Source organism: Cryptomeria japonica, chromosome 11, assembly GCF_030272615.1.
Source record: "Cryptomeria japonica chromosome 11, Sugi_1.0, whole genome shotgun sequence".
Taxonomy (NCBI): Eukaryota; Viridiplantae; Streptophyta; class Pinopsida; order Cupressales; family Cupressaceae; genus Cryptomeria; species Cryptomeria japonica.
Genome location: NC_081415.1, coordinates 14,582,227 through 14,607,886, shown reverse-complemented (window position 1 = coordinate 14,607,886; position 25,660 = coordinate 14,582,227). Strand labels below are relative to the sequence as shown.

General features: G+C 35.6%; 1 protein-coding gene across 1 annotated transcript; it reads right to left on the bottom strand.

Annotated features, from left to right (window-relative positions):
- Positions 1-23,648: 23,648 nt before the first annotated feature.
- LOC131859991 (uncharacterized) lies at positions 23,649-24,935 on the bottom strand. Its single transcript, XM_059214322.1, has one exon. It carries the CDS (start codon positions 24,933-24,935, stop codon positions 23,649-23,651), a length of 1,287 nt encoding a protein of 428 aa, XP_059070305.1.
- Positions 24,936-25,660: the final 725 nt, after the last annotated feature.

Below are 25,660 nucleotides of genomic sequence, written 5' to 3'. Positions count from 1 at the left end.
TGTTCGTAGTTATTAATTTGAAGTTTTATTATTTTTTATTAATTTGTTATGGTTTTTTAATTAGATTGTAACATTTTATTATATAAATATTTATGATGTATTGTCAGAATAAGATTGAATTAGAGAAGAAAATCAATCTGTTTCTCATGGGGTTGTATCAGATGGATTTTCTTCACTTCTTAAGCGCCAGATGGCTAAATGGAGCCCTCCTCCTTTCCCTTCATTCAAACTTCAGTTTGATGGAGCCTCTAAAGGCAATCTGGGGAGGTCTGGGATTTGGGTAATTATTTTTTATCACTCTTCAAAAATCATCAAAGCATTTGGTAAATATATTGGTTTTGGCACTAATAACGTGGTTGAGTTTTAGGCTTTATCCTTTGGACTTGATCTTGCTCTTTCTCAAAACATTAAGGATATTGTTATTGAGGGTGATTCAATGCTAGTCTTTCAGGCGGTTGCTAGCAAAAAGTGTCTCTCTTGGCACTTGCAGTATTTTTTGGAGCACATTCTCCTCCAACTTAATGGTTTTTCCACCTTCTCTATTTCTTGCTGTTTAAGAGAGATTAATGTTTTCACAGATTTTTTTGCAAAAAGGGTTGTTGCTAAAGGGGCTGATTATATAGAACTTGCCCCTTCGGACTTTCCTATCTCCTGTATGAAACTTCTCTCTTAACAGTCCTTCCATTGGGAAACTTCCTTCATTCCCTTTTCTTGGTGTGGTTGTTCTTTCGTAAGTGCCTATAATGAGGGTGTTGGACTTTGAGGCAAGATCATTGCTATTGACATTTATTGGGAGAATCTCGTCATTAAGGAAAGAGTTTATGACTTGAAGGAATTTTTCATCTTCTGTCATGAGGTCTCTTGCTAGACATTTTCTTTTATGATGACAAGATAATCATACAACAGTTATCTTCTTCTCTGTTATACTCTGGATAGGTCTGCAGGTATGGCATTCATTCTTTTTTGTTCTTTTTTCTATTTACACAATGCTCCGCATTATTTGGAGATTGTTTGACAAAATTGGTGGTTGGTGGCTTTTTCTAAGGAATTGGAAAGTGCAATTTATTTGGTGGTGCAGATGGCTCCTTATCATGTTGTTACTAATATGGCTTTTGCTTTGGACTTTTTTATAGATTGGCCTCACCCTATTTCCTGAGGGTTTTCTCCATCCTTCTCTACTTCTCATATGGATAGGCATATGTATGCTAACCATTTTTATGTTGATAGGATTGTTTTTTCTTGGTTCCCTTTTGGCTGTGTGTTTTGTTCTCTGCAAGGCCTTGGACTCATGTGGTGCATAGCCAGATTGGCTTTTTGGGGTGCTGGCACTGATTTTGTTTAAGATATGGTGGCTTCATTTTGGGATGTTCTTCTTCATTGGGTCCTACAAGCTTTTCAAAGCTTCCTTTATATCTAATACGATTGATGTTGTAATTTGGGGTTGTATTCAGGTCGCCTATGGGCTATTGTAATGGGTAGATAGGGTTTTTTTTTCTTGAGCAATACTTTGAAGGGTTTTCTTACTGGTTCTTTCCCTTCAGTGCTCATTGAACCAGACACCATGTAAAAAATATAAAGATTTAATATAATGTATTTGTAATTATTTGATAAGTTCAATTTCAATTTTATTTATTCCATAACATTAAAAATATATATAAGGTTTCATTCATGATAACTTATAGTGGGGTTTCACTTATGAAATGAGATATTCTTGTTTGATGTATAATTATTTAATAGTATTTATATTGAAAACCTTTCTATTTTTACAATCTAATAAAAAAAATTAATTTCAGATTTAAATGTAAATTTTGTCATAATAATATTATAAGTAGTTATACAATAATAGAATTATACATATTTATATAATTAAATAAAATATCATGTTTACAACTTATTAGGCTAGTACTATTACAATTATCACACTAAGTAGTGATTAAAAAAACTTATTAGCATCAATTAGAATGTAGTTTTTATTTTATTTTATTATTAAATTATTTTTTAATAGAGTTTAGGTATATTTCTTAAGTTTCTAAATTGTAAAAAAAAATAATTTGTTGCTAATATAAATTTTGTTTTGAAATTTATTTATAATTATTCTGATTAACAAAAAGTAGGATAAGCCTCTACCATATTTACAAGATATTATATAACCACAAAAAGGCACCACCTAGGGTGCATGAGATGTGCACACCTAGCAAACAGACAGACCAAACAAACAAAGAGAAGAATTCCACAACTGTGCCATCAACTTTTATAAACAGAAAGAATTCCTTTTTATCTTAAATGTATTCTTCTTATCTTATGACCATTATAAATGGTCATTAGTTTCGATTATTCCATACATACTCCATGTTTAGCTGGTATATTCCCTCTTACTATATTACATTTAGATAATATATAATTCTTAATAATAATAACGCAGCATACATCCATCTTGTTATAATGATAATTATTGCAAGGATTTTTTATTTAATATCTTATTTTCGCCTTCAATATTACCATAGATGAATATAGGTCTTTTTAGTACACATACAAACCAAGAATCATATCCTGCATTTGGGAAATCATTGAAATGCTATAATAGAACATGCATCAAAACATGTACATAATTATACCAATAGATATTGGTCCTAGTACAACCCACATCCTTTCACATGCTGTGCTTCTTTGTAACCACTTTCATATACTCCTTGGGACTTGGTTAGATGAATGTCAAGTTGTTCCTTTCATTCTTCACCAATGCCTAAAATTCATCCATGAAGACTTTGCTATCATCACTCCTTTATACAATTGATGAAAAAGAAGACCAAGGTGTAAGAAAATAATTGAATCAACCAAAAACAATGTTTTTTTATTTACTTTATTGGTTTAATTTGTTGGTATTTTTTTCATTCTAGGCATTAATCTCCACTATAGATCCCACTACATATTACTACACTAGCATTTTGTCCTCATGTTTTGGAGAAAATTTTCCCGCTACATATTACTACACTAGCATGTTGTCCTCATGTTTTGGAGAAAATTTTCCCGCTACATATTACCACACTAGCATGTTGTCCTCAGGTTTTGGAAAAAAAAATTATATACTAATATATGCACATCATATTCAATTTCTAGAAGATTTTATTCATGAAATATGTATAATTTGTTTCCTAATGTTCTAATTAAGCCTAAGGGATGTTATTGGATTATAATAGCAAAGGAAAAACATTAAGTGATATTGGATTATGGAGTGTTGATGATGTATTCATAAGATTTATGTCAACCTTTTAGCTGGCTAAGGTCTTTCTTAATGATTGAGGTTGTCATAAAAATAATTTGTAATAATATTTGAATACTTTAATTTACATATTTAAAATTTATGACCTAGCATGTTGAAATCATTTTTTCTATGAATTGTAGTATGTATTTATGGTTGAGAATCAATAAACTTCATATTAAGTTTCACTGTGGAAATATGTGTTGTTTTATTTGGATATATATAGATGGATAATCATTTGTTATATCATCTATCAAGAAATACATCATACATCTAGTCCTATTAGAGGAGAAGTTCATAATCCATGTTTTATTCGAAAGAATGATTTTGAAATCAATTGTGTACATTTTTGTAATGATATTTTATATTAAACTCAACAATCCATCATTAGAAAGATAAAAATGAATAATCATATGATAAAAATATTTCTCAAAAGAATATAGAAGAGAAAGCATTAAGAGGACTTGAGAACAAGGGAGAAATGTGAGGAAGGGGGGTCAAGAGAGAGAATAAAATTAAGTTAAATGGAGAAATGAACAAGAATAGAAGCGTTGAGGCAACTAAAAATTGGTATAATATAATAAATGAATATATATAAATGAGTATACAAGAGTATGTTAATAAAAGGTAAACATGAAAGAAGAGAAATAAGGAAATATAAATGTATATAAATCTATCTTGTGATAAGTGAAATTTTTTATGTGCATATGTATATATCCATGTTATTATAACATAAGTTTGAATAACATAATAAGTTAGTAACTCTACAAACTTATAGGAAACCATGCAACTAAATCAATAAGAATTTTTTATATTTTTGTCAATATATGAATTCACATAGAAATATGACTGTGATAAACAAAAATATCCTATTTATGAACGAATAATTAATGAGAAATAAAATATAGTAAAATAGAATGAGGAAAAACAAGAAAGAGAACACTAATTTGAAAAACTATATAACTAGATGGAAAATATTAATATACACATAAATGTAAACATATGAATGTATTCAATTGACAATATATAAGTGCTGAAGGTAATCATGAAGAATATTATAGAAATTATATTCTTGTGAATTCAGATTTCAAAGAAGGTGGAAAAATATGATGACAAAAAATTTTGTGAGGCCATGAGAAAAATTATATTGGAACTTGGTAAGTGCGTAGGATACCATAATATCTTAGATAGTGCACGTAATATATCTCAATTCTATCCCTACTCTCAATTTCTAGTATAGTTTTCCTTCATGAGGGTATGGATGAAATTCAAATCTAAGTGAAAATATGAATTAATTATATTTTAAGGAACCTCCACTCGATATTGCAGAGATACAGAAATTTGTACAAAGCAGAGATACAGAAAGTTGTACAAATGCTTGAAACTGCAGTGCAAATGCTTGAAACTGTTAGGAAATGTCTTGTTGCCACAAGATTTAATGTACAAAATAAACTATATCTTCTTGTCAAAGATTTAGTGATATTTCTTATTACTATAGCCATTTTATAGAATGTTTTAGGGAGAGGTAAAATGGATTTTTAGGGAGAAGTAAAATGGATGAGCATATAATGGTTGTTTATAAATGCAAATGTTAAAAATGTAAAATAATGAATATGGAAATATAATTCTATTAGCTTTTCTCTATTAGCTTTTAGAGAAACTATAGTGATAGATTTGTTTATTTTCTAAAAAGAGAGAATTGATAAATTTCATTTTACTAACGTTTGATCCTATTACATTTTTAGCTCCTAAATAACTAAAAAGATATTTTTAACAAAATAATATATTAATTTAACAAGAGTTGCGATGCAACTGGAGTCCCTGCTACAGGTGGTGTTGTTGTTGGGAGTGAGATCTAGAATGAAAAACATCATCAATATTAAAATCAATATTAAAGTCATTCTGTGTTAATTTAAAGCCTGCATTGAACTTTGCAATAGAAGTCAATGGAAGAACATGATAGGGAAAATTGAGTGAATATATTTCAAAAAAGAAAATTTACAAGTTAATTTACACAGGTCAAAATTATGTTTGCTTTGCACTGGCCATATAGTTAGAAAATTTGAAATGATTTATGCTAAAGTTTTGCAAACAAGAAACACATATAGACATTAAATTGCAGTAAACCTATTAGAAAGCCACAAAACATACATTAAATTACAGTAACTGTATAAGATATCATCTATATTCTAGCATAAATTAATTTTTCTATGGATAATAACTTGATTTGATGAAATAAAAAAAACTTGTTGCAAATAAGATGATGAAAGATAGAAAGCAAATAATATGATGAAAGTTAGAAACATTTTGTAGTGAACTAGAATGAAACTGTGGCAGTGGAGATGACTGTGTTGCTTCTTTTATGTTTTTTAGTGGTTTTGACTATGTTGCTTGGCTTTCCTTTGGGTGGTTATCCCTAGGATTTTTTTAGGTCTCCCATCCTTTAGGTGGTCTTTTTTCTTTTTCTCTTTCCTCTCTCCTTGTTCCTCGTGCCCTCCCCCACCCCTCTCCTCTTTATATTTTGTCTCAAATCTGCAACTCAACATCTTTCATGTCTTGGGAATTCTTTTCATCCTGATGATGAGTCACGGAGTGTGTGATTCGAAATGTTGATGGGAAAAAAATACACACAATCGATTCCAAAAAAAAAACACTAGAAATACAAAATGGATTGTGGAAATCTCATAGCTTTAATCATTGTTAGGGTTAGGTTAATGGTAAGGTTTTGGATTTAGGGTTTAAGGTTAGAGTTAGGGTTAGGTGTTAGGATTTAAGGTTTCATATTAGAGGGTTAGTGTTAGGGTTTTGGATTTAGGGTTTTATATTAGAGGGTTAGAGTTAGGGTTAAGGGTTAGGGTTAGGATTGTAGTTAGGGTTTACATCATTGTTAGGGTTAGGCTAATGGTTAGGTTTTGGATTTATATCATGGTTAGGGTTAAGGTTAGGAATAAGGTTAAGATTATGGTTAGGCTTGGGATTAGGGTTACATTTAGGATTATCTCAAGGGTTAGGGTTTGTATCATCAGTTAAGTGTTAGTGTTAAGGGTTAGGGTTAGGATTGTAGTAAGGGTGAAGTTAGGGTTATATTTAAGTTTAGGGTCAAGTTATGGATTAGAGTTCAATCAGGTCTAGATTAGAGATATTGTCAAGGTGAGGGTTTTATTATGGTAAGGTTTTCATTATAGTTAGGGTTTGTATTTTTTCAATGTTGTTAAATGAATCAATAATTAGTTTTAGAATAAATTTAAAACTTAAAAAATGATTAGAGTATGCTTTTAATGTTTATCAAAGCCTAATGGTAATCAAACCAAAATATTAATGAAGGGTTTAGCCTTTATGATATAATTTTAAAAATTTAAAAATTATATTGTTAGAGTTAACTTTAAGGTTAGGTTAGGGTTGGCATTCAATCAGAGAGATAGGTTTAGGGGTTAAGGTTATAGTTAATTAGAGTTTAGTTTGAAGATAAGGCTAGTAGGTAACTATTGTAGGATAATGCATTCATAACACTTATAATCATTTTTTATAAAATATTAAAATAATCTTTATTATTATGTACTTTTCTTATGAATATTTTGTTTCCTTATTTATATATTTTAAAATAAAACTTAAACTTAGCATTAGTAAAAGTTAATTGATAATAAGTTGTTAGTGATGCTCTGCAAAAAGGATTAGAAAATATGTTTGATGGCAACACACACAAGAGCACAAGAAACAAACGTTAGTGTTAGCAACAAAAGATTATCCTAAACAGGCATATCAAGAGAGATATTAAGCATGAAATAGAAAGCATATAAACATAGAATGAAATAGCTAATCAAGATGCTCATAGTTGCTCCTCCCTTGTTCCTCTCCTCTCCAAGTCCCAAATGAGTGTAGCTCTCAGCTTTTAGCACTGGCCATGGATGCCATATGGAGATTCAAGATGGTTGAATATGATAAGCAAATACTATGCAAGAGTAGATAGTGATGCTATGAAAAAGCTCTATGCTAATGCCAGTATAACAACAATACTCTAAAATGCTTCTCCTTTTGCTTGAGGAGAAGGGTTCTATTTATAGAAGAAATGGGGAAATGAAGGGTTAAGATTGAATGGTTTAATCAAGGGCCAAGTTTGAAAGTTGGGGATCCATGTGCACAATTGACACCAATAAAATGGTGACAAGTGTCAATATAGGATTGGGTTGAGAGAAGAGGTTGGAGGCATTAAAGGCCTGAGAAGACCTCATGGTTATCTAGAAGGTAAGGGTCAAGTCTAAATTAAGATTACCCATTGGATTAAGAGTTAATCCAAGGATAAACCTTTGTGCAAATGTTTAAGAGATAATCATGGTCAAAGCATTAATGGCCTGATGAGACCTTTGGGTTGGGTAGAGGTTGAGTCAAAACAAATGTTTTAACCATGTGGGAGGGTTGAATTAACCATTAATGGTTATTGGAGACTTTGGGGATTAAGTGGTTGAAGGTTGGAAGCTTTCAATGGTTATCAAAGACTTTGAGGGTTAATTTGTTGAACACACAAAGCATTAATTGCTTTTCAAAGACTTTGGAGTCTTTGAGAAGTGACTCCAATTTGCTTAGGAATGTGACAATATTTAAGGGATGGATTTAGGCTAATTAGGAAGGGTTTAGAAGAATCTAGAAGGGGTTTAGGCATACAAGTGGATTTTGTAGGAAAATGCAAGTGGGAGAAATTTTGGTATTTTCAATTAAAATAAAATCATTTATTTCAATTAAATGGTGTAAGTTGAATTTGGATAAATATTTAAATAAATATTAATTTATTTAAATGAGAAAATGAAGATAAAGCATTAAAATGCTTGAAGACTTTGAGGGAAACCATTAAAGGCTTGAAGACTTTAAGGAAAACCATTAAAGTCTTAAGAAGACTATAGAAGGAAGCCATCAAGTTTGAAGACTTTAAAGCCATCAAGTTTGACTACTTTAAGGGAAACCATTAAAGGTTTCAAGTGGGTGAGGATAAATAGGATTTTAAATAAATAATTTATTTAAAATAGTTGTGCAACTTGTTTTTGTAGGAAAATACAAGTGGGTGGAGGATAAAGGTGATTTAAATAAATGATTTATTTAAAATAATTGTGCAACTTGCATTTGTAGGAAAATGCAAGTGGGTGGAGGATAAAGGTGATTTAAATAAATGATTTATTTATTTAAATGTGAGAGGTGGGATTTTGGGGGATTTAAATAAATATTAATTTATTTAAATGTGAGAGAAGATTTAATTAAATAAATATGATTTATTTATTTAATTAATGGTCTGAATTTGGTTAAGTGAATTAAATCAAATAAATTGAATAATTTATTTAATTAATAGGAGAATAGGGTTAAGATGAATTAATTAAATATTAATTTAATTAATTATTAATTGATGGTTAAATAATCAAATAAATACTAAGTATTTATTTAATTAAGTGGACAGATTTATGTGACTACATTTGCCCCTCTTTGAGACGGTGCAGTTTATCGCATCGTTTCAAAGAAATAAAAATAGGTATGAAGAAATGCCCCATAAAATGTAAATTTAATGGGTGGTATGCCCCCTCGAGAGATGGGCCGAAATTTTTTGAAAAATCGGGCGATCTCTCGAAAAAGAATGAAAAGTGGAGGGGAGGTAGAATAGAAGAAATTAGAACTAATGATGAAAGAATGGGAGAAAATGGAGTGAATATGAAGAAACAACAAGCCAGCGAGTACCCTGAGGTCATGCAAGAGATACATAGCAGATGTAGTGTGGGGTTTGGATTGATGCTATACAATTGATCAAAATTGTTTGGACAATCTGGTGCAATCGGTTTAATTGCCCCGGTCAAGTCAAAGCGTGACAGTTGATGTCAGTTGGTCGCTTGAACATGATAAAGTCTGAGTAAGTGAATCAAAGTGACCTGATGGTGACTTAGACAATTGATGTAATTGTCCGATGAAGTCAAGGTATATGAAGCAAAATACTCGTTGAGACGTAGACAATTGATGTAATTGTCTGTTGGATTGTGTTTGATTGGTTGTGGGGAATCATGGCAGCCCCGTTGAGACTAGGTCATTATGATAAATGCCTGATGTAGTCTAGGATTACCATAATCGATTACCTGTTGAGACCCGAAGATACTTGATCAGAGTATCTGTTGATAGTCTAGGTGTGTGGGAGTCGATGTATCTGTGTAGACAGAGTAACTTTCTTGACTTATTGGATGACTTAGGATAGGAAACACAATCCCTCCTAGTTAGAGATGGATGGTGATGAACGTGGCTTGATTAGGTTGATTGGGACATGATGTAGGGTATGTGATGGTGATTATCGAGATGGGGAGGGTGAGGGGGGATTCGATGTTAGATAGAAGAAATGGAGAACCTATTACATTCCTATGGAAGAAGAGGAAAATAGAGTATCCATTGTCATTATTATGTATGAATGATATGCAGCTATTTATGAATGTATGGATGGATGGAATGCAACGGAATGCAATATATACAAATGAGATGGAATGATGATCCATGGTGCATTATTTTTCATCATTGAGCTTTAAAATGTTGTAAGAAAATACAAGCAACTTGACATAAAGATTCAAGATGACCAGAGTCTTTCTTACATGGATTTTGATATAGCAAGTTAATACAAGCAACTTGATATAATGGATCAAGTTGACCTGAGTATTGCTTGCGGAATAGATAAGGATTATCTCCTTTCATGCATGACTTGGATCGTCCTCCTTGATCTTAGGCTGATCATATCCTGAGACAAGTGCATACCGTACTAAGAAATAAAAACCTTTATCCAAATTGGATGAGGAGGAACCAAAGAATGAGCATTGTACCTGTAAACAAACAATATATACATAAAGAATAAAGAATATGGATCCTTGGTAATGGTTCATGCTCATATGGTCGAGGTATACACTGTAGTCAGCAAGCCGTAGTGATCTATGATTGCATTTGGCATAAGATCACATAGCCTAGTGAACTTCCCACGTAGACACCATTAGTACATGCCCCAGAACTTCATCGGAAGTAATGCACAAACGATACAAAACAATGTTGAAAAGATCCCGATACAGATAAACAAATGATTGTACTCACAAATCAACCAAGTATTTGATAGCTTAACATAATTTTCTTGTCAAAGAAAATGTCACTTTTGTCTTTGTTTTGGTAAGGAAGGATGCATCCTTGTTGAAAAGACAGTTTGATTGTTGATGTTGATTGTTTTGGTTGATTGGTAAATGGTCAGTGTGTGAGTAGTTGTCAATGTTTGTTTTGTATCTGATCAGATGAATATGTACAAGGTGTTGTCATGTTTTTGGGTGATTTTCGATGGTTTTTCAATGTTTTTTGGATTTTTGTGAGACATTTTTGCATGTTTTTTGGATTTTGTGTTGAGACATTTTTGAATGTTTTTGGTATTTTGATGATTGCTTGAATGAAGAACTTAATGAATCATAAGACAATGTAGAATCCACTTCCATCAATAGGTTAAGGGTATTGCCCCCAGTTTGTAGACCGGACTATGAAAAGGTGGGATGCTAGACGCGTGGAGTACTTTCTTAATTGCAGATCAAATAACAAGCCATAGTTTGGATGGATGGATGTGTGTGTGCATGAATGTGATCGCAACAAGCCTGAAAGATACTGGAGCCATTGTTTTTACGAGTGGCGCCTGTTTGCCAGGTTTTCACCATTGCACTTACCCAAGGTGCCACCGGAGTGGTTGTTCACCGTTTGGATGCATGATTTTTCTTTACTTTTTTTGAATGTTTTTTTGTATTTTCTTCAGGACATTTTCTGAATGTTTTTGGTATTTTTCTGATATGTAGGGGAGCCTGATGCTCTACACAACTTAGGTATAAAACCGTTTGAGGTGCTTGCTATTGATTGGATCTGCGAGCGGTTCTCCTTCTGGTGTAGCCAACTGATATGCCTCGGACCCGAATACAGCAGTGACAACATATGGGCCTAACCAGTTTGATTCAAACTTGCCTTGATGTTCTCTGTTTGGTTGGTTGCGAGGATTTTCTCGAAGAACAAGATCACCTACCTCAAATGTACGAGATCTAACTCGGTGATTGTAGCTTCTACTCATTCGCTGCTGATAGGCTTTGAGGTGATTGTATGCAGCTTGTCGCTTCTCATCAAGTAACTCTAAGTCCTGAAGACGGGATACTCTGTATGCTTCATCATCGATGAGATTATGCAAGGAAACTCGTAATGATGGTATCTCGACCTCAATAGGCAAGATAGCTTCAGCACCATAGACCAATGAATAAGGAGTTGCACCTGTAGGGGTCCGAATGCTAGTTCGATATGCCCATAGCGCTGGATTCAATTGAACATGCCAATCACGGCCGGCATCATTGACTGTCTTCTTTAGGATCCTCAATATGTTTTTATTGGATGCTTCGGCCTGACCATTGCCTTGTGGGTAATAGGGAGTGGAAAAGCGGTGTTGGATATGAAATTTCTCACAAAGCTCACGGACATCCTGATTTTTGAAAGGAAGACCGTTATCTGTGACAATGGACATGGGCACACCATACCGGCAGATGATGTAATTGAGGATGAATGAGGCGATCTGCTTGCCGGTGACTTGGGTAAGTGGAACAGCTTCGATCCACTTGGTGAAATATTCAGTGGCGGTAATAATGAATTTATGGCCATTGGATGAAGATGGATGGATTTTACCCACAAGATCAAGACCCCATTGACAAAAAGGCCATGGTGTTGTGATTGGTTGCAGTTCTTGAGCTGGTGCATGTATTAGGTCGCCATGAACTTGACATTTTTTGCACTTCCTAACAAAGTAGTAGGAATCCTTTTCCATAGATGGCCAATAGTATCCAGCTCGCATGATCTTCTTGGCTAGTGATGGACCACTTGAGTGAGTCCCGCAAATTCCTTCATGTACCTCTTCCAAAGCCTTTGTTATCTCACCTTGTTCTAGACATCGAAGGAGAGTACCATCAAGACCGCGTCGGTATAGGGTTTCGGCAATAATGGTATATCGAGCAGTTTGGCGAATGAAGGTTTTACGTTGGTTATTTGATTGGTTGGGAGGAAGGGTGTGATCGCAGAGATAGGTGTAGAACTCACCGTACCATGGGGATTCAGAACCGACAAGGTGACATATCATGTCGGATTCGGGGATATCATAAGCGGGAATCCAAAGCTGTTCTACCAAGAACTCGTAGCGTGTTGAATTCTGTGGAAGATCTAGTAGAGATGCGATGGTAGCCATGGCGTCAGCAGCTCGATTCTGATCTCTTGGTATCTGCTCAAAAGTGATAGTAGTAAATGATGTCTTTAGACTGTCCACCATTTGCTTATATGGCATGAGTTTATCATCCTTGGTTTTATATTCATCTGTTGCTTGTCGAATGACTAGTTGGGAGTCGCCATATACTTGTAGTTCTTGTAATTTCCACTGTACGGCTAACCTGAGTCCTGTGATCAAGGCCTCATACTCTGCTATGTTGTTTGTGCATGGAAATGTGAGCCTGTAAGACTTCGGGATGCTATCACCTTGAGGTGTGATAAACAGAATGCCTGCCCCCGAGCCGTGCCTAGTGTATGAACCATCAAAGTATAATTTCCATGACTGTGCTTCTGTAATCATGAATATCTCTTCATCTGGAAAATTGGAAATGAGAGGATGATCGCCTATGAGAGGTGCATCAGCCAACTGATCTGCAATAACTTGACCTTTGATAGCTTTACAGTCCACATACTCAATGTCAAATTCACTTAGAATCATTACCCATTTGGCCAAGCGACCTGTCAATGCTGCTTTGCTGAGTAAATACTTGAGTGGATCAATCTTTGCAATGAGTTGTACCTTGTGTGTTAATAGATAGTGCCGCAATTTAGTGGCTGCCAGGATTACTGCTAGGCAAGCTCGCTCAATAGGTGTGTAATTGAGTTCATAGCCAACCAGTGTACGAGAGATGTAGTATACAGCACACTCTTTGCCTTCTGCATTATGTTGTGCCAGTAATACACCTAATGTCGTACTTGTCGCTGAGATATAAAGTAACAACGGTCTACTTGGATCTGGTGGCATCAACAATGGTGGATTCATGAGATAGTCTTTAAGCGCCTGAAATGCTTGCTGGCATCGGGCATCCCACTGAAAGCGGATGTTCTTGTGTAGCAGGTGTGTGAAGGGGTGACACTTATCAGCCAATTGTGCAATGAATCTGCGGATGGATTGAAGCCGTCCTTGTAGTGTCCTTAGCTGACTGATATTCCTTGGAGGTGGCATGTCCATGATTGCCTTAACCTTTGCTGGATCGACCTCAATACCTTTGCTTGAGACAATGTATCCTAGAAGCTTCCCGGAGGTCACTCCGAAGACACATTTCTTTGGGTTGAGTCGAACATGGTATTGTTCCAGTCTATCAAAGATTTTATCTAAGATGTGAAGATGTCCTTCTCTAGTAAGTGATTTTGCTAGTAAATCATCCACATAATCTTCCATCATAGTATGCATCATGTCATGGAAGATGGTGGTCATTGCTCTTTGATAGGTCGCCCCTGCATTCTTTAGACCAAAAGGCATTACATTCCAGCAGTATGTGCCCCATGGACATGTGAAGGCTGTCTTATGTTGGTCCTCTGGTGCGATCTTTATTTGATTGTATCCTGAAAAGCCATCCATGAGTGAAAGCATGGCATGTCCTGCTGTCAAATCTACTATGATGTCAATATTTGGTAGAGGGAAGTCATCCTTAGGACATGCTTTATTTAGATCTCTGAAGTCTGTACAAATGCGGATGCCCCCTTTTGGTTTGCCAACTGGCACAATATTGGAGATCCATTCTGCATAATCAATTGGTCTAATGAAACCAACATCCAGGAGTTTCTTGAGTTCTGTTTTGACTAGCACGGCAATCTGAGGTTGCATCTTACGAAGCTTCTGCTTGACAGGTTTGGCTCCTTTTGCTACTGTGAGATGATGCATGACTAAATCAGGATCAAGCCCAGGCATGTCTGCATATGACCATGCAAAGTTGATCTGACGCTGTTGGAAGAACTCTATAAATTGAGGCTGTTCCTCTGGAGTGAGAAGAGATGCCAGATGTATGATATGAGGATTTTCAGGAGTCCCCACATTGTATTCTTTGGTTTCCTCGATAAGAATCATTGATCGTTCCTGTTGTGTACTAGCAGGGAGGATGTCAAAGCCTTCATCCTCAGGCGCCTCAGAGAGGTTTTCACCATTGGATACGCTCTTTCTTTTTACTTTTGTCGGATCAAACAGTGCCACAGTGTGGTTTTCACTGGAAGATCCATGTTTTATTGTTATATTTTTGCAGCTGAAGGGTTTGGCATCCGCCCCGAAGTATGCTGCGCTATTAAGTTCAATGGCGAATCCAGCTTTGTGATCCCCGCTTGGTAGATTATCCCTTAATTCTAAAAAGTCAATGACAGCCTCATCGTTCTGGAAGAGGTCAAGACATGGGGGATTTGGTTGGTTCCATTCAATGAGTTCAGGGTGGATAATGGGCATTACTTCATCGATTAAGTTAAGTGCGGGAGATGTATCAGTGAGGGTTAAGACAGTGTGGTGAAGGTCGTTGATGGTACTCTCCCTGTCAGAATCAGGCGTAGGATGAGACATAGGGTCTGTGGAAGATGTTTCCAGCTCAGGTACCCAAGTGGTCTTTATCTGTGCTTCTCCGTAAACAGGGATGTCTTTGCGGGGTGGAGGTGGTGATGTGTCTTCCTCATCTGAAGTGTTAAGTTGCACTGAATCGAATTCCCACTCATGTGAGTCGGTCTCTGAATCACTCTCCAGTATCCGATTGCTATACCATACTGGGATGTCTTTGGAGTTAAACACGGCAGGTGTGATTGGTTTATGTATCCTTGTAGTGATCGGTGCTGCAGGAATTGTGATGGGGTTTAATGGATTTGTCACTGGAAGTATTGGTAATGGTGACTCAGTGGCTTTTGCTGGAACTACTGGTGCCATAGATGCTGCTGCGGGTTCCAATATAGTTGCTGCTACAAATGGTGTTGCTGATAGGATTACTGGTTCGTTTGATGGGATGAGTGACATTGGTGATGGTGGATTTTTGAGCCTTGAGGGGGCAGTGGGGATAGTTCTTGATGGTGCTTTGATTATGAAAGGTATCCTCTTTGCAGTAGGTGGGCAAAATGGTTTGCTGGGTTTTCCTTTGAATCTGAGTTTAGGAAGGATCTCTTTTTCAAAGCCAAGGCCTGTATTACCTTTGGGCTTGAATTCTGGTAGTAGAGGTTCGTGTCGTCCTTGTTTGCAGTATCCCAAAGCACTCTGACCATCATATCCCATTCTTTGCATAATGAGGAGGCCTTTGCCATATTGTTCCGTAGGAAGTGTAACTCGCGGTATGTCAGTGGTGATGGGATCTTTATAGATCCATTCCGCTAGGTCCTTATCTTGTGTCTCTTCCTCTTGACTCTTTCCAAGGATGAAAGGCGTTAAGGCACATGCAGGCGTGTTTAGTGGTTGCTGGAGTAACTGCTGTGGTTTACCATGTGTTCTAGGAGAAGTAGGCATTTGTCCCACACAAAAGAGCTGACTCAAGTTATATTCTCCAGGACCTTCCTCTGCTACTTTCATCTTTAGCTTTTCTTGCTTGGGCATAGGGGTGTTTGAACTGGCAAGAGAGGCGGGATTTATATATGATGTGGAGGAAATGGCTTCTCTATTATTAGGAACGGTAATCTCTGGTTGATGGCTGATATTATGGCAAAATGCAAAGGGATTTGCATCGCCCAGGATTGTGATCTCGACCCCGTTATGTGGGAACTTGATACATTGATGGTAGGTAGATGGAACAGCTTGCATGGCATGTATCCAAGGTCTCCCTAATAATAGATTATATGGCAGAGGAAGGTCCAGAACCTGACAAATGATATGCTTTACCACAGGGCCCACTCGGATTGGTAGTACCACAGCTCCTTTGGATGAACGCTCTGCATCATCATAGGCTTTGATGGTGATCTTCTTACGAGGATCCACTGATTCTATTGCATATCCCAATGCTGTGACCAACTGAAGTGTGCAAATGTTTAGGCCTGCTCCATTATCGATCAAGACTCGCTTGATCCTGTGTTGGTTGACAAAGCCTTCAATGTGGAGTGAGGCGTTATGAGGTTGTTGGAAAGAAGAGTTGTCGCTTTCAGAAAAAGTGAGACAAGGTGATGACTTTAGATTTCCAACCATGGCTTGAAATTGGTCTGTATTCAAGTTTGCAGGGACTGACGCCTCTTGGAGTGCTTGATCCAAGATTGTTTTATGAGATGGCGATAGGCGTAACAGCTCTAAAATTGATATAAGCGCAGGCGTTTTGTCTAATTGTTCCACAAGATTGTATTGCTTTGGGATGGAGGTGGTGCCTTGTGGAGCTGCCTTGATGGTAACTTTGCCGCGACGCGTAACAACATTGCAATTTGAGGTGGGATTTTTGAAGGTGATAGTTGCAATTTGTTCACTGGCATCATACAGGTGATTGACAGTGTAGTTATACGCAGCTTGCGTATAATTAGTGGTATCAGGACCTCGTCTGGAAGTGGAAGGACCCCTTTGATCTTGTGATGGAAGTGGATTCTTGAACATCTGATGATCATTATTGGTTGTTTTTGGGTCATGCCCTTCAATTTCAATTTCTCCTCGGTCAATAAGATCCTGAATGAGATCTTTCAATTGGTGACAATTACTTGTTTTGTGTCCTCTTCCTTGATGGAATTCACAATGTTCAGTATCTCTCCACCATGCCGGTTTGACCTGAGGCTCATAATTTGATAACTTAGGTAGAGTGATCAAATTCTGAGAAATGAGTTGTCGCATCACTGTTTCAATGGGTTCCCCTGAGGGAGTGTATGTGCGTTTTTGTTTTTGTGGACGAGGTCTTGGTTCATCCTGAGATGTGATGCGACCTTGATTAGGAAGAACATTTGTGTTATTTTGAGGTGGAGGATTTTGTCCTGCAAACCGAACCACAGGTTGTGCATTTTGGACAGTCCGAGCATCCACAACCCCATCGTTGACGATATTTTTATTCTTGTTCCAGAAGTTTGGTTTATCACTATTGAATCGCGGGCGAGGACCATCTTTTGGTTCATTAAAGATTTTGATGAGTCCTTTCTTGATGAGTGCCCTTTCACATTTTATACCCTTGGTGATCATATCGTTAAAGGAGTCTGTGTCTTTGACATCCAGGTGAAATTCCATTTCTTCGTTTAAGTTGGAAATGAAAATTTCCACTAGTTCTCGTTCAGGTAACTGAAGAGAACGTCTGCTAGACATTTGGCGCCATCGTTGCAGGAATACTGAGAATAATTCACCTGGTTTTTGTTTGGTGTTGCACAGATCAGCCATGGTGATGTCGCGTTCAATATTATAAGAGTAATGAGATAGGAACTTCTGGATGAGTTCCTCAAATGTTCTAATGCCACCTGGTAGTCGGGAAAACCATGATGTGGTGGTTCCTCCCAAGCTTTGGGGAAAAAGGCGCATTAGGTATGTGTCCTCATAAGCCACTTCAAGACAAGCGGAATGAAATTCTCGGACATGATCACGGGGATCCCCCTTTCCTCTATATTTTTCAAATTTGGGTGTTTCGAACCCGCGTGGAAAGGGTGGCATATAAAGATTCCTATCAAAAGGATAGGGACAAATGTCGTTAAGTGAGAATTGATTGGTCTTAACACCACTATGAAGTTGTTGGGCGAGATTCTCGACTTGTTGCCGCAACATCTCTATTTCATTTGGAGGAGGAGGTGGTGGGTTACCTTGAGGGATGTTATATCTGATGGGATCTCTACGCCTTTCTTCCTCATGGCGACTTTGTCTTTCTGATGCTTGTCTTAATTGGGCAAGATCAAAGTCTGAGGGGAGTTTGGCTCCTTCTTGAGCGAGTTTTAAGAAGTGAGCATCTGCGTTGCTCCTTAGTATTTCATCAAATAATCTATTAAAATGAGGATTATGCTGAACCCTTTCGATTGTTGAAGGAGTGGGTGTACCTGGGTTTTCATCATTCCCATTTCCTCCAAGTGCTTCTTGAAATTCATTGAGGTTGTCCTCTTCTTCCTCAATTTCTATTTCTCGTTGCCTTGATCGCGATCGGGTTTGAGCCATTTTGTTTGCAAGTTTATGTTTGAAGTTGATTGATGATGATGATGATGAGTTGTTTTGAGGAAAGATGGATGATTAGTGGATTGTATGATATGTAGATCTCTAGCACTCTAAAGGTAGATGTAACCAAAATTCCTTCTTTGAATTGCTTGTTTGTTTTGATGATTTTTGGATGTGATAAGGTGTAGAGAAATCTGAGATGTGTTACAGATTTAACTACCTAGTAATGAGAGGATTCACTCATGAACTAGTTTTAACCTGCGTAGATGTGTCTCTTAGGATGAGCTTATCCTAGATGTAGAAACAATCTAAAAAGTGATGTGATGTGTTTTATTTCAAGCAATATCTAAAAAGAGAATTTGGGACAAGAACCTCTTAATGCTTTGAGAATTTTTGGAATGGATTGATGATGGAATAATGATGTATGAATGAGATGATGGATGTTTTGTTTTCAACTTTAATAAAAACTTTGTGTTACAAATGGAACAAACCCTACTTCTTCCCTTTCAGGCGTTGGTGGCATTTCTCGAGCTGTGTTGTAGGTGATACAGATGTTTGGGAAGAAGTTGGGATTAATCTTTCCTCCTTGATTTTTGTGATAACTCAGAGCTCTATATTGCATAAAAGCTCTGCGGTTCAATGATTCGGAATCAAACTCATTTGTTTTACCTTGAAGATAGAGACGCATGCGATGTAGAAAGACTCTATGTGAGACAAAGATTTGTCTATTGAGATAGAAGAATTTCCTCCTTTTGATCAAAGCCTTTGAGCTTAATGGTCTTCTTTTCAAGGTAATATTCTGATGACACTTCTTCTTTCGCAAGATGTGAAGAATGGTCATAAATTTTTGACTCTTTGTTTGTTTGCACTTTGTTTTTGGTATTTTTGGTTGTGTTGATAGATGTTGGATGAATACTTTGTTTTTGGGATTGATTTTCTGATTTTTCTTTGACAAGAAAACAAAGCAAGCACACAAACACAAGATTGTAGCCTCAAAGGCACAAATGAGTATGGGTCTAGATCAACCCAATCCTTGGACTTGTTTTTGACCCTTCCTTTAGATTTATTTTAAGGTGTATTTCCAAAGCCTGAAGTCGGCTCAATTCGCACTAGGTCTGTAAAACGAACACACTTCAAACACTTTTTATCCCTAAGGTCAAATGGCCAGTTGTGATAAATTTAGCCCACATCTTGATATTTCTTCGACTTTGGTACTACATACCTTATGAATCCCGCCATGGCAGGTAAGGATGTGATATACTAAGTCTTGCACGAGCATAACAAATAGATGATCCCTATGATGGGGGAGTCACCACTTTTATCAAGCCACAAGTGACTTTTCAAAAAGCTATGTTTCTACTCAAGGAAATATGTATGGTGAGTATCTTGGGAGCAAAACCATCTATGCTCTTGCACTAAATTATACCTCAAATATCCTCAATCAATAGAACAGGTGGGCTACTACTTAAAGGTGTTTAGTCATGTTCGATGGCTTTGGACATAAGTTCATTCTGCAGTGACTCACTTAAGAGCCTTGTAACTGGTGGTGGGGCCCATTTGTCCTTTGGCCAGTTACACTGTAGGAACAGCTATACCCAAGGCTACAGCTTTCGCTCTCACCTGATTTCTATAGCGGCTCGAAGGATTTACCGCTCGAGGTCGTTCCCAAGAGTATCGATCCCTTGGCAGGCCTCTCTTAAAAAGATAAAATGTGAGTGTTACTAACACTTTTCTCTTGCACCTAGGACCACGAAAGCCAAGGGAGAGGATAGTGTGTGTTAGAAGTAGGACCACTCGACCAACTCTTTGCACAAGTGTGCCAAGCACGAAAAACACCTGTTCTTTTTAATCTATCATTGCAATGTGATCTAACTATTTGGAGATGTTGCTCCAACAATCATGGTGTTCTTTTTAATTTTCAAAGGCAATTGTTTGAGTAAACTAGAATTTGAAAATCCTGGTCAACTTAATGAAAAACACGTTTGCATGAAGTAAGATTGCTTTAAAAATGAGACAAGTTGATTGTGAATTTTATTTGCACCAAAAATGGAAGTGTGGATTGTGAGTTTTATCTTGATGCAAGAAATAAAATTTGCCTTGTTGATTTTAAGCACCAAAACGAAGTTTGTTTCCTAACTTGCAAAAAAAAAAAAAAAAAAAATAAAGTTGTTTTTGTATAAGTTTGTGGTTCTTTTTACCTTTGAACAATGAAATTCTTTTTAAGAGCCCCAAACAAATGTGTGATTCTTTTTCAAAATCCCAAATTTGAAATGTGAAGTTAATTTTAAACCAAAATAAAAAGTGAATTCATTTTTAAAACCAACTTCAAAAACAAGTTAGTAAAAAATATAAATCTACTCTTTAATCTAATTTAAATCTGCACAAAAGAGAAAAATAGTTAGTAAAATCTGCCTATTTGGTGGGCTTCTACAAGCCTAAATTTTTTTAATTTTTTTTTGGTTACAAGGTGATTTGTACAACGTTTTGTTACAATAGCGCTAGTCTGCGTTTGAATAGAGGCACTATTTAACACAAACGTATTAAAAGAAAGGGAAAGACAGAGAAGGGAAAAGCACTGAAACAGGGGGAATAGTGCCAAAATAATGCCAAACGCACCAAAACAGTGTCAAAATCGCAACCTGTGTGACATTTTCAACATTCAAACATGTTATTGGTTAAAAAAAAAATGATCTTTTTGGTGTTTGGATTCACGTCGGGTTCACCAAATGATGCTCTGCAAAAAGGATTAGAAAATCTGTTTGATGGCAACACACACAAGAGCACAAGAAACAAACGTTAGTGTTAGCAACAAAAGATTATCCTAAACAGGCATATCAAGAGAGATATTAAGCATGAAATAGAAAGCATATAAACATAAAATGAAATAGCTAATCAAGATGCTCATAGTTGCTCCTCCCTTGTTCCTCTCCTCTCCAAGTCCCAAATGAGTGTAGCTCTCAGCAGCTTTTTGCACTATGGATGCTTATGGAGGATTGAGATTTAATACTAAGCTTCAAATATGAAATGAAAAGCTAAATACTATGCTAGAGTAGATAGTGATGCTATGAAAAAGCTTTATGCTAATGCCAGTATAACAACAATACTCTAAAATGCTTCTCCTTTTGCTTGAGGAGAAGGGTTCTATTTATAGAAGAAATGGGGAAATGAAGGGTTAAGATTGAATGGTTTAATCAAGGGCCAAGTTTGAAAGTTGGGGATCCATGTGCACAATTGACACCAATAAAATGGTGACAAGTGTCAATATAGGATTGGGTTGAGAGAAGAGGTTGGAGGCATTAAAGGCCTGAGAAGACCTCATGGTTATCTAGAAGGTAAGGGTCAAGTCTAAATTAAGATTACCCATTGGATTAAGAGTTAATCCAAGGATAAACCTTTGTGCAAATGTTTAAGAGATAATCATGGTCAAAGCATTAATGGCCTGATGAGACCTTTGGGTTGGGTAGAGGTTGAGTCAAAACAAATGTTTTAACCATGTGGGAGGGTTGAATTAACCATTAATGGTTATTGGAGACTTTGGGGATTAAGTGGTTGAAGGTTGGAAGCTTTCAATGGTTATCAAAGACTTTGAGGGTTAATTTGTTGAACACACAAAGCATTAATTGCTTTTCAAAGACTTTGGAGTCTTTGAGAAGTGACTCCAATTTTCTTAGGAATGTGACAATATTTAAGGGATGGATTTAGGCTAATTAGGAAGGGTTTAGAAGAATCTAGAAGGGGTTTAGGCATACAAGTGGATTTTGTAGGAAAATGCAAGTGGGAGAAATTTTGGTATTTTCAATTAAAATAAAATCATTTATTTCAATTAAATGGTGTAAGTTGAATTTGGATAAATATTTAAATAAATATTAATTTATTTAAATGAGAAAATGAAGATAAAGCATTAAAATGCTTGAAGACTTTGAGGGAAACCATTAAAGGCTTGAAGACTTTAAGGAAAACCATTAAAGTCTTAAGAAGACTATAGAAGGAAGCCATCAAGTTTGAAGACTTTAAAGCCATCAAGTTTGACTACTTTAAGGGAAACCATTAAAGGTTTCAAGTGGGTGAGGATAAATAGGATTTTAAATAAATAATTTATTTAAAATAGTTGTGCAACTTGTTTTTGTAGGAAAATACAAGTGGGTGGAGGATAAAGGTGATTTAAATAAATGATTTATTTAAAATAATTGTGCAACTTGCATTTGTAGGAAAATGCAAGTGGGTGGAGGATAAAGGTGATTTAAATAAATGATTTATTTATTTAAATGTGAGAGGTGGGATTTTGGGGGATTTAAATAAATATTAATTTATTTAAATGTGAGAGAAGATTTAATTAAATAAATATGATTTATTTATTTAATTAATGGTCTGAATTTGGTTAAGTGAATTAAATCAAATAAATTGAATAATTTATTTAATTAATAGGAGAATAGGGTTAAGATGAATTAATTAAATATTAATTTAATTAATTATTAATTGATGGTTAAATAATCAAATAAATACTAAGTATTTATTTAATTAAGTGGACAGATTTATGTGACTACAGTTAGATTATGCTTTTAGTTGTGAAATTGAAAAAAGAAAAGAAATTAATCTAAATATATTAACAAAATTTCTAATTTAAAAACTATATGATTAGAGTTAACTTTAAGACTAGCCTAGATATCTTAATACATCTATCTAAACTACGCCGAGAGATATCAGTCTCGAGGCGCCTATTTTAAATTGTTGTTGAGAATAGTTAGGCGCCTCAAGACTGATATCTCTCAGCATATTTTAGATAGATGTATTAAGATATCTACACTAGTAGCATCTGCAACGCGACATGTAAAGTATTAATTTATCACCTTTTGTTTTAAATAAAGCATATTTATCCCTTACAAATCATGATGCCTATCATATTCAGTAGAGTGTACAATAGGAATTCATATTGAATGCAACATTTCATCTTTAAAAACACAAATTTAATCCCAATTTTAATAGAAGAGTTCAATTCAACAATGTATACATTACATAAAATTATTATGTTTCCAAAGATTTGAGTCTTTCTTCCTCTACTTTCCTTTTGGCAAGTTGCTTTCCTGTCTTCATTTTTTCATAACAATCATATGAAAATGGTGGTGAGATTCTAATTCCATCCAAGGCCTTAACACGTGATATAGCAACAAATGTTAATCCTGCCCTTTCCCTTGGTCCTATGTCAATTGTTGCCTTTGAAAGAGTCAATCCTTGTGATTTATGGATTGTTAGTGCCCAAGCCAATCATAGTGGCAATTGACGTGTACGGCCCCTTTGTATTGGTGAAATAGGAATCAAATTAGGAGATGCATCTTCAAAAGGAAGTCCAGAATAATTGTCAAATTCAACCATAACATATGTTGGTGGATCTGGTGGGGCACATCCAGGTTTGTATATGATATTATGGATGTATCCTAAAGCTCCATTCACAAGACCCACTTCTATCCATAAATTAGATGTTAACATGACCCTTGCATCCTTAGAAATTAATAATTCAACATCTAACTCATCATTTTGACCTCCTGCTGGATTAGTACTACCTTCTTTACTTGCAATGCTTCGGGCTATTGGTCTTCTTAATGCATATAACTTTTTTCTATTATGGTTATGCACATTGTCATTTGTTGCAAATAGATGAATATTATTATCAAACTCCTCCTTAATTGTTGGATGTAATGAAGCATCTATTCTTGTCATCAATAATTTCCAATCATCTATAGTTGGATGTGCATCTCTAATATTTGTGAGTAACTGGTGAAACCTTTGTTGGTCTTCAGTTTCTCCATCTTGTCTAAACACCTTATCCAAAGTAACAATTGTCTTAAACTCTTGCCATAATAATTTTGCACGCACATTACTATCATAAGGTGGTTTGTCACTAACAGGAGGTAGTTGTCCCAAATCTCCTACCAAAATGATTGATCTTCCACCAAAACTCATGTTTGATTTTTTACGAAAATCTTGACGTAGTCTTGAATCAATATTTTGTAACAAATTTTGTCCAATAAAACTCATTTCATCAATCAATATATATTTAATATGTTGAATTTCTTCTTGGAGACTTGTGAGTCTTGTGCCTTCTAATTCAACAAAATCTGCAATAAGTATTCGTAGAGTTGAATGAATTGTTGATGCACCAATGTTAAATGCTGCAACTCCAGTCGGTGCTAGTAATAATAAGGGAGAACATTGTGATCCTGATGCATCATTAAGAGTTTGATGAATTGCATGAATCAGATATGATTTACCTATTCCATCTGTTCCTTCAATTATCATGTATAGTGGCATGGCATTGTCATCTTGATTATAATGTGACATAATAATATCAAGTGCTTTTTTTTGCTTAGCACCTAAGGTTCCATATGATATACTTGACATCATATCATCAGGTATTAATAAGCCATTCTCTTTCATAGTGTTGATAAAATTTATTGCTTTATTTGTGTAATCATCTCCTTGATATTCTGCACTGCATGGATTTTGTTTATCAATATCTCTTCTTCCCAACATATCTATTTCTGTTACATCCATAATTTGTCCATGATGTAGTCTTGATATGATCCCCCACTCATGTTCGATTGTATTTTGATTATTTGGGAAATCATCATCATCTTCAGAATCATTATGATCTTCAGTTTCATTTGTTATAATCCTTCGTTCCAAATGCCATGGATTATAATTGAGTGACTCCCAATTTGATATAACTATGTTATCATCAAGTCCTCATACTCATTTATTGGAGATGCTCCAATTCCTGGCCAATCAATTAGTGATCCAGGATCTACATTAGGATTATTTACCCATGCATGAATTAGTTCCATTTCTCTTTGAGCATTTGGAGGTTTAGAGGCCATTGATGTAGTGTGATTAATAATGTTTACTTCATCCATCTCTAATATTGGACCCGCAAAATACATATTCATTTGTGTCTGAATCAAACTCCATATGAACAGAATTCAATTGATCAAAAATGTTCTCATATGAATTACATTTAAGGTCATTAAGTGCATTTTCATCAATTTGAACATCTCTATAGAACTTATCATGTTTTATTTTATATTTAAGTGCTCTATATACCCTCTCTTTATTAATTGTAAAATTATAATTTGTTCCACGCTGATCTTTTTTTCGAACAATGATGATTGGCAAATCTTTTATCTGATGTGGTAAAATTTTAGCTATTTCTCTCACTTCTTGTGGAAAACTTATGGTATGTCCTTTATATATGTATTGACCCCCAGTTGCATGTGTTACTT